At 29.9% G+C, this 10,800-nt stretch overlaps 1 protein-coding gene across 1 annotated transcript in view; it reads left to right on the forward strand.

Moving 5' to 3' along the window:
* Positions 1-7,736, forward strand: part of LOC139488118 (diacylglycerol kinase epsilon-like) — a 35,544-nt gene extending 27,808 nt beyond the window's left edge. Inside the window, exon 10 of the mRNA XM_071273509.1 lies at positions 2,452-7,736. Coding sequence (XP_071129610.1) covers positions 2,452-2,592 — 141 coding nt within the window. The 3' untranslated portion in view covers positions 2,593-7,736. The remainder of the gene's footprint in view (positions 1-2,451) is intronic.
* The last annotated feature ends 3,064 nt before the right edge of the window (positions 7,737-10,800 follow it).

Here is a 10,800-nt window from a genome sequence, read left to right on the forward strand (position 1 = left end):
TTCTTGGTTTTCGCACAATAACTTTAGTTTAAGTAAATAGAAATCTATGAAATTTTGACACAAGGTTTATGACCACAAAAGGAAGGTTGGGATTGATTTTGGGAGTTTTGGTCCTAACAGTTTAGGAATTAGGGGCCAAAAAAGGGCCTAAATAAGCATTATTCTTGGTTTTTGCACAATAACTTTAGTATAAGTAAATAGAAATCTATGATATATAAACACAAGGTTTATGATCATAAAAGGAAGGTTGGGTTTGATTTTGGGAGTTTTGGTCTCAACAGTTTAGGAATAAGGGGCCCAAAGGGTCCAAAATTGAACTTTGTTTGATTTCATCAAAAATTGAATAATTGGGGTTCTTTGATATGCAGAATCTAACTGTGTATGTAGATTCTTAATTTTTGGTCCCGTTATCAAATTGGTCTACATTTAAGTCCAAAGGGTCCAAAATTAAACTAAGTTTGATTTTTAACAAAAATTGAATTCTTGGGCTTTTTTGATATGCTGAATCTAAACATGTACTTAGATTTTTGATTATGGGCCCAGTCTTCAAGTTGGTTCAAATCAGGATCCAAAATTATTATATTAAGTATTGTGCAATAGCAAGAAATTTTCAATTGCACAGTATTCAGCAATAGCAAGAAATCTTCAATTGCACAGTATTGTGCAATAGCAAGAAATTTTCGATTGCACAGTATTGCGCAATAGCAAGAAATCTTCAATTGCACAGTATTGTGCAATAGCAAATATTTTCAATTGCACAGTATTGCGCAATAGCAAGAAATATCTAATTGTAATTTCAATTGGAGTTATCTTTCTTTGTCCAGAATAGTAGTTGAATCAACTTAAATCATTGTTTTATACAATATATATAATTGATATTTCAATTGGAGTTATCTTTCTTTGTCCAGAATAGTAGTTGAATCAACTTAAATCATTGTTTTATACAATATACAATGTATATTCACTTTTACTACCAACTGATAAATTAAAACAATCTTTACCATTCAGTGATAACACTCACTTTATTTTACATTTTAATATTTTATGATGTATTTAAATAAGTAGTTATTGTTGCAAACTCCATTAGAAATTTGAATTGAGATCAGTTTTGGAAAAAAGGAAAGGGAGATGTGAAAAAAAATGGGGGAGGGGGGTTTAAATTTTTCTCATTTCAGATTTCATAAATAAAAAGAAAATTTCTTCAAACATTTTTTTGAGAGGATTAATATTCAACAGCATAGTGAATTGCTCAAAGGCAAAAAAAATATTTTAAGTTCATTAGACCACATTCATTCTGTGTCAGAAACCTATGCTGTGTCAACTATTTAATCACAATCCAAATTTAGAGCTGAATCCAGCTTGAATGTTGTGTCCATACTTGCCCCAACCGTTCAGGGTTCAACCTCTGCGGTCAGATAAAGCTGCGCCCTGCGGAACATCTGGTTAAACAGTTAAAAAAACACATTTTCAACACTTTTTCAAAAACTTCCTATCTGGCAAGACAATCCAGGTATTTCTGAAACTTTTTTGTTTTCATCTCAAACAGATTGATTTATCTTGATGTTTTCAATTTAAAACTGTGATGACAAATCAGCTTTACTATACATACAACATAGGTGTCTAATTCTGATAATGTATGTCTTACCTGTATACAGGTTCTCCTGTACCCATGAAAATGAAAAAAAATGGTAGCCAACCAATAATATGAAATCCACAGGATTTTTTTGAAAGATATTTTGCAACTTGGTAATATTAATTAAATTTATGTGTTTGTCCAAATGGTCTCATAAGTGCTCTGCAATGTCCTTGGTGAGTTCAAAAATTAGAGCTGATTAGCTTTTTTCAAATGAGATATGCCCCTTGGAAATATAGATAACTTTCATGTGTTCATCTTTTATTTTGTATTTGCTCTCACACATACAATTCTACAAAAACATATTGGAGTTATTGTCCTTGGACAGATAAAATGCTGTGGATTCATTTATTTTCATGGGTTTCAATTTTCCTGGATTGCTTCAAACTGCATTATTCATGGATATTTGATTTCGTGGTTTTGCCAATCTCTGAATACATAGTCTATTAAAACTATGTTATTTGTTGAAAATTTGAATTTGTGGTTCACCTGTATCCACAAAACCAAAGAAAATTGGTATCCAACGATTAAATAATGAATCCACAGTATGTTGCATTGGCAGGGAATATTCAATCTACAAAATATATTGGAGTTATTGCCCTTGGACATAACATGGATGAATTGGCAGTGAACATTCAATCTACATAATTAAATATATTGGAGTTATTTCCCTTGGAAAGATATGACTTATGTGCATTGGCAGGTAACATTGGAACCCTGATCTTTTGATTTGTCATAGAGATTTGTAAATGGACAAAGGCAAGAAAGGTATACATATAATGAACACAATTGTAATTACGACTTTCTTTTCCAAACAGATAACTATACTGAAAGGAAAAGTGCCAATGCAGGTAGATGGAGAACCATGGGAACAGTCTTCTCCAGTTGAAATAGAGGTTACTCATCATAGTACAGTCAGACTGTTATCAAAGTCTGGAAGACAGAATATCAATGGTTGACGACCTTGAAAGGTTGATTAAACCTCAAGAGAGTAACAAATCCAAGTATTGTCAACTGACACAATCATAATGCTATTTTAAATGTTGTTTCTGATCAGATACAATGCTTTTAGTTACTGTAGAAACTATTAATCTGTCTTTCAATGGTGTCATTTGATGTTAATGAATTTAGAGATATATGTATTGTCAGGTATACAATAAGTGCTAAGTTGTATTTATTTCTGATTTCAAGTGCTTCAAGAATGTTTCAATAGAAATGTTATTTTGCTCAATATAGTTTAGTGTAGTGAATAATATATTGATGATCTCAAACTAATCATGAATTCCATTAATGTATACACCAATTTCAAGTCCTTGGGGTTTACTGGGAATGATTTGAACTCAGCTTTGCATACTGTGGATTATTATTCGTTGGATATCAATTTTCGTGGGTTTCGTGGGTACAGTTGAACTTCAAATTCAAATGTTCAATGAATAACATATCTTTAATAGCCTTTTATACAAAGATTGGCAAAACCACGAAATCAAATATCCATGAAAATGCAAGTTTTCAGCAATCCACGAAAATTGATAGCCACGAAAATGACTGAATCTACAGTAGGTTGACCAGTATTTGCAAACCATTCACTTGAATTAACCTTAAAATTGGTGTATTAAGCATAATTAATGTGCAATTTACTCTTATCTTATATTTATTATATGTCCCAATATCTACTTTTATCAAGAAAAGATATAAAACCTTATTTATATGATACTTTATGATGCAATTATATGTTAGTTCAAAACATATTGAGATTAATGTAAATTAAAATACCTCTTAAAAAGATTGCTGAATCCTTAATTGCTGGATCCTTAATACTGGCATACTGTAAAACATGGTATGGTTAGAAATACTATTGTGGATTGGTATTTGTTTAAATATATATTATTTACTCAAGGTCAAATGGCAGATGCGGATTTAGAAGGTTTTCAGGGGGCCCAGGCCCCCCCCTCTTTTCCTGGAAAAGAATTGGCTGATTATATAGAGAATCACTGAAGCATGACTGAAGTGGGCCCTCTTAGGCAGTCTGTGGGCCCCCACTTATGAAAAATTCTGGATCCGCCACTGAATGGATTGGACACAAGTAAATCATACTTATAAAGTCATGTATAAAACAAATGATATTAATATAAGCACGCAATGTTTCAAATTATACAATACTTTACTAGTCTCTCATGGCATAATTGAAATTGGTAAAATTTTGATTTGTTTATCCTTTGCTTGCAACATACTGTAAATATTCAAAGTGATGTCCTTTTGATACTAGTTGACGAGTCCAGCTTGTAGTGAATAGATAATGAGTGCAACCCATCTTTAAAACTCTGAAGCTGAGTCAGTGTTGAAAATGGGCTGAAACCTTTGGGAAATATGCTAAGTGAAAGTTAAAAATCTGATCTGTGTAATATGAACTCTTGTTGAATAGTTTTTGGAAAACTGCTTGCTGTTTAGACATATTTTTTTTTGCCAGCAAATAATGTCATATGATCTAAAAGTATAAGAATGTCTTCCTGAAAGTCTTTCAAAGACAAAATCACTTTATTTAAAGAAAGGAAGCTGAAGATTATTCCATAGAAGCTGAAAAATCAGTTCTTATTTAGATTTGAAAATTTGAGAGAAATAAATAACAAATGGCCAAAAAAAGAGTTGGTTTGAAGTTCTTCATTAAATCGTTTTCATTGATGATTTACAACAATGTGTGCTTACATTTTAGGTAACTATGCACTTAGTATGCTTGATAGCCTCTTCACTCAATACCTGTGTGAACAACAATGAAAAATTACAATTTTGGTTTATAGATAAAGCAGGTAATCCAATATAATAAAGGACATTCTAGATGACAGTTGATTGAGCATTTCACTTTCTTTGTAGTTTAAATAAATGTGCATGTGCATTATCAATATTTACATTCTTAGGATCAAAAAAATAAATTTACCTTTATCTTGTTTTAGTTTTTTTGCATAATTTATCTCAATACTCTTTAGGCTTAACATCAAATAGTTAAATAAATGTACTATCCTTAGATAGTAAAATATGTTTCCTGCTTTTGAAGAATTAATTTCTTTGTTCAAGGAATGTAAACATTGGTTTATAAATGATTTTTATGACATTCAGTGAATTATTATTGCATCAAATGTAAAGCTATTGCATATTTTATATTGATTAATTCAATGTTGAACATTTAAACATTTTAATGGTTTCATGGTACAGATGTTGCAATAGTAATACAAAACATCTATTATTCATATATTTCGCTGTGTGTTTTAAATGACTTATTGTGGTTTTTACAAAACAAAACAAAAATTGCTGGAAACTTGGGTTCTGATTTAAAAAAAAAAATGTTTTATCACCTTGCCTTATCTTTCAAAGGCCATTTTCAAATTACAATTTTTTTGTCAAAGGGAAACAACTCCTTAAGTAAGATAAATAATCGTCAATTTACACCGACACACGCATGGTGAACATTGTGTTGGATCTGACAATAGATTTGATAGACTTCATAAGTGCATCACCTATGACATATTGTGACTTATAGTCCTAAGATTTTTATGTTGTAAAGCATTGTATTTTTGTCCATGCTATTTTTCAGAGACAGTCAGTCACCAGTCAAATTAATCATTGTTTTGTAATTAGACAATAAATGAAATATCTTGAAATCTAGTCTTAAGATTTTGATGTTGTAAGGTGTTGTGATTTCCAGCATATTTTTGTCCATGCTATTGGAAGTCTTTGAGTCAAATAAAACTAATGTAAAAAGTAGACAACAAATGAAATATCTTGATGTCTTGTCAAAGATTTTGATGTTGTCATGTGTTATGGTGTCCTATATATTTTATAAAGTTAATAAATTTAGATTCAGTTTTAATGAAAGAAAAGCGTAATAGTGTCCTATAATAGTCTATATTAAGAATTAGTGGGTTTTATTTATCTAAGTTAATCACATCAGAATTAGGACAAAAGACAAGAAGACTATTTACATCAGTACTGTTAATGTTGTGACTCCAATTTTTGTAATATAAGGGGCTGTTGTTTGTTCAAAGTAAAAAAAAAAAGAAGATGAGATCAAAGAATGTCTTCCTGTTATGCTAATTGATTGTTGGCATAATGTCCAGTGTCAAATAGTTGATGGTCATTTGTAAAAAATACTAATTTGAGGTGAAACAAAGTTTTGCCTTTTTTCAGAAGAACATATAAAAAATGGGGTAAACTTGATAAGACAACAAAAACAAACACTGAAAAATATGAAAGTATTAAAGTAAACAGTTGCCATGGGAACTATTTTAAAATTTTACATTCCAAATATACATTGACATTAGACAATATTCAAGGACTAAATGACAAATTTTGACCTGAAATTTTTATTCTGGATTTGTGTGAATATTTGATAATGACAGAATTTTGTATTTATTTATTTTGTGTTTATTTTATTTCAAATATGTGAGCATTTTAAGTGATTGAAATAGAATAATACTGTTTTAGTTACTTTATTATAGAATAATATTGTTGATATTTTAGATATGAATACATATATGTACTTGACTCTTATAAATTTCATGTATTTTGTTATCAATTTTAGTTATTATGGAGATTTTTTTGTATAAATTTTGTATTTTTAGCAATCTTTTATAAATTCTGATTATTTTATGAATTTATCCCATATGAACACTGTGACTGAATAAAATCATTTTAATTTCAATTGTTTGTGATTTCCCAAACTTATTTGTGACACAGATGAAATGAACAACTACTGCCAGAAAAAACAATGATGACTTTTTTTCTCTCTACAACTGAGCAAATTATGACAACACCAGAGAAATATCATTTACGTGGTGTGCCAAATACTTTGAATAGATAATGACTAAAAGAGGCTACATATAACATTATCTTTGAATAATGGGTTTGGTCAATTTCATGCAGTAATGCCAGGAATAGTTTGAATTTATATACCTTTGAACTTTGAAACTTTGACCCTTGTAAGTTCTAAAATTTGTTGTCACAACTCTTGTTTAGTCATATGTTACTTGTTACAGCTAATTTGTATTATTTTATAACTTAAGTATAGATATAAATATATTATTTAAACTTATAGTATCAATATAATAAAAACATAAGCCTAAAATAAGGCTGAATACTGTATTAAAAACTCAGAAACTATGGTAGTGACATTGTCACACTAAAACTTAAAATTTGGTGTGCTATCTTTGGGCTTCTATATTCATGTGATTATCTCCCTTGTAACTATATGTATAAGAATTAGATTGATGGTTATATTCCAATGAAATTTTACCAGCATGTAAAAATAAACAATTTGGAGAATCTACTCTTAATGATTTAATAATGGTTTGATGACTGTATTTCATACACAAGATTAATATTTTTGGGCACAGTTGTATGAGTCACAGTTACTTGTTTTGAGTATTATTGTGCTTCATCCTTGTAGATATAGTTGTTTTGCAATTAATCATATGCCTGATATTTTGCTACTGTGTTTACAGAAAAAACTACATTTGTTTTGATATGTTTTGTTTAACAGACAATTAATAAGCAACATACAAAAGGTTTTATATTAACTGCCCATGGCTAAGTTCTGGAAATGATTTGGATTCAAGATTTTGTTTAATTAAAAACCAAGAATGTACAAAATATTTTAAATTTTTTTAAATTTAAAAGGATCTTTTTCATTATCAGGTTTGATTTATTTGAATGAACTTTGCTTGCATATACTCTGTAGTAATTTTTGATATTAACATACTAGCCTTATGCCTTTACATCTTTGTTTCAAAGGGATACTGATTACAAGTTATTTTGACGATTAACATTCTATTGTTTCATGTTTCAGCAGATTTGTATAATTTTTTTTACAGAAGCAATATCTTATTCTGATTTAAAAACTTCAGAATTTCTATCAGGAAAATCTCTGGCACCTTTTGAAATGAGGCGGCAGAATATGTCACAATACTGCTTGTGTTTTCTTATTTTATTAGAACTGAATTTAAAATGTTTGTATGTTTTATATAGTCATGTGATATTTCATGCCACTTGTGTGCAATATGTTAAAAAAAAACTTTATTATACTTGTAATTAAGAATTAAAAAATATATTAGAATTTTTTTTTTTGTATGTTACAGGTGGGTTGTCAACTTGAAAATTGTCATGTTTTACAAAAACTGAAACAGTTTCATCAATGAGCACTTAATATATTGTGCATGCTTGAAAATCATTAACTCCTGTTTATGCGCCTGCTGCTGGAAGAAGGGTGCATTAAGTGTTGTCTAGTTATCCTTTTGTCAATCCCATTTTCTTTTCCGCGCTCTTTCTTAAGTTTTATTCATTCAAATTTCATAATTTCATGCGCAATGCTAAGAACCAAAACTCACACACAGACAGAGTTCTAATTTGAGCAGTAAGCCACTTATTGTTTTAGAGTTATTCCACTTTATAACAGGGAAAATGTAAAAAAATATATTTGTTCCCACACCTATACATAAGTTTGCATCATTCAAATTTGATGAAACTCATACTGGTACACAAAACCTTGAGCCACAATGTGCAGACAAGAGTTTAAATTTTGGCAGTGAGTCATTTAGTCATTTACTCTAAGAGTTATGCCCCTTTTTAACTTAGAAAAATACAGTCAGAGAGGGGGCATTCTTTTCTTCAGACAAATTATTCCTTTATTTCATTTGAATTCTTGTGGATTTTTCACCTCCTAATGATGAAATTGATAAGAAAAAATATCTACATAGAAAAAAAGAGGTGAATACATGTAAGTTGAAATATTGTAATTTGGAATTCACAAAAATCATCCTGTTTAATATAAAATAAAAAATAAGAAGGTTTGGCATGATTGTCAGTGATACAATTCTCCACAAAAGACCAAAGGACATAGAAATTAACAACTATAAGTCACTATAAAGCCTTCAACAATTAGCAAAATCCATATCACATAGTCAGCAATAAAAGTCCTTGAAATAAAAAATATAAAACAATTAAAATGAGAAAACTACAGCCTGATTTATGTATAAAATAATAAATAAACACAACAAATATGAAATACAACAAGTGACCTCTGAATTACAGGCTTCTGACTTTGGACAGGAACATACAGAATGTGGCAGGGTTAAACTAATTTGAAGGTGTCAACCCTCCCCTAACCTGGGACAGTGTAGTTATACTATAGTATAACATAAGCACAAACTTAAAAAATCCATTGAAAAGGGTTAAATTCATAAGATGGATACAATGCAGAAATACATCTAACAAAAAGACAGAGTAGCCGGGTACTTATACATTCCAAAATCAAAAAGGACACTAAGTAAAGATTTGAGTGTCCTTGCAGTTACTGACAGCTAGTTAAAAGCCAAAAACAACTAATAAAAAAAATGCATCTAAGACTCAAATATTAATCATTTTGCATCCAACATCTACTGGATTTAGCGCAATATTTAGTTTTATTTTCTTTTCTGATATAACAAAATCAATATAAATTCCAATAAAAGCAATATCCAAATGTCTTATAAGACCAAGATGTCAACTTCAGAATACTAGCTTGCAGAAAATTATGGATTGCTAACTCTAGATGGGTTCTAAATAAATAGGTAGATGTTGTATGATTCCAAATATTAAACAACTAGCCAACAGAGTCCAAATGACGTGGCTTCAACAGTGATCAAAACCCATACCCTATAGTCAACTTTTAAAGACTACTGGGGTATGTTATGCCAAAATGTGAAACAATTCAAACAAAAAAGCCTACAGAATGATTTATAAACAAAAAACACATATAACAGACAGCAACCAATGACTACCACTGAATTTCATACCCTGGACTTTGAAACAGGTATATAAATAATGTGGTGTGGGTGTACAACACTCACCTAACAGTAAAACACAAAAGCAAACTGTAAAAATAAATAATAAGACTTGACTCATCAAATTGTTACGAGGTTCATCTATTCTGTTGTAAAATTGTAGTAAAACAATGAAAGCAATTAAGGTAATTTAACTTGTTTTTATGTGTTCCTCTTTTGGTCATTTATGTAGTTATTATGTGTTCCCTTTTGGGTCATTTCTTCTGTTAATGTGTTCCCCTTTGAGTTATTTAAGTGTTTTTGTGTGTTCCTCTTTATGTCATTTAATTTGTTTCAAGTGCCCCTTTGAGTCATTTGAATAGTTTTATGTGTTCCTATTTGTGAGAAAAAAAATTCCATGTGTTCCTCTTTGAGTCATTTAAGCTGATTTAATGTGTTCCTCTTTGAGTCATTTAAGCTGATTTAATGTGTTCCTCTTTGAGTCATTTAAGCTGATTTAATATGTTCCTCTTTGAGTCATTTAAGCTGATTTAATGTGTTCCTCTTTGAGTCATTTAAGCTGATTTAATGTGTTCCTCTTTTGGTCATAAAAGTTGCTTATATGTCTACTTCTTTGGTTTTCAGTTGTTTTGTGAGTTTTCCTTTTGGTAAGTTAAGTTGTTTTTTGTGTGTTCCTCTTTGGGATATATCTAAGTTGTTTTTATGTGTTCCTCTTTGAATTATTTATGTTGTTTAGTTTGTTCTTTAAGCCATTGTAGTTGTTTTCGTGAGTTCCTCTTTTTATCATTATGGTTGTTGTTATATTTTCCTCTTTAAGTCATTTCAGTTGTTTTTATGTGTTCCTCTTTAAGTCATTGAAGTTGTTTTTATGTTTTCCTCTTTGGGTCATTTCAGTTGTTTTATGTGTTTCACATTGAGTTATTAAATTTGGTTTTATGTGTTTCTCTGTTAGCCATTTTAGTTGGTTTAATTTTGTGTTCCTTTTTAAATCGTAGAAAACGTTTTTATGTGTGAAGATTTTTGGGTCATTTAAGTTGTTTTATGTGCTCCATTTAGGTAATTTAAGTTTTAATGTGTTCCTCTTTTGGTCAATTAAGTTCTTTAAATTTGTTCCTCTTTAGATATATGTGTGCCTCTTTGAGTCATTTCATATGACTTTCCGTGTTCCTCTTTGAGTCTTTTGAGTTTGTTTTATGTGTTTCTTTGTCTTCGGGTTGGCATGGAATTGATTTTGACTAATTTTATCATTTATAGACAGTTTCAAAAAAACACAGCGTTCAAAAATACCATTCAGATTATATAATCTGTTTGAAGGTCCAAATAATTATATTGTTCACGTGACCAATTTTAATGAGTTTC

This window comes from Mytilus edulis, chromosome 9 (genome assembly GCF_963676685.1).
Source record: "Mytilus edulis chromosome 9, xbMytEdul2.2, whole genome shotgun sequence".
NCBI classification, from domain to species: Eukaryota; Metazoa; Mollusca; class Bivalvia; order Mytilida; family Mytilidae; genus Mytilus; species Mytilus edulis.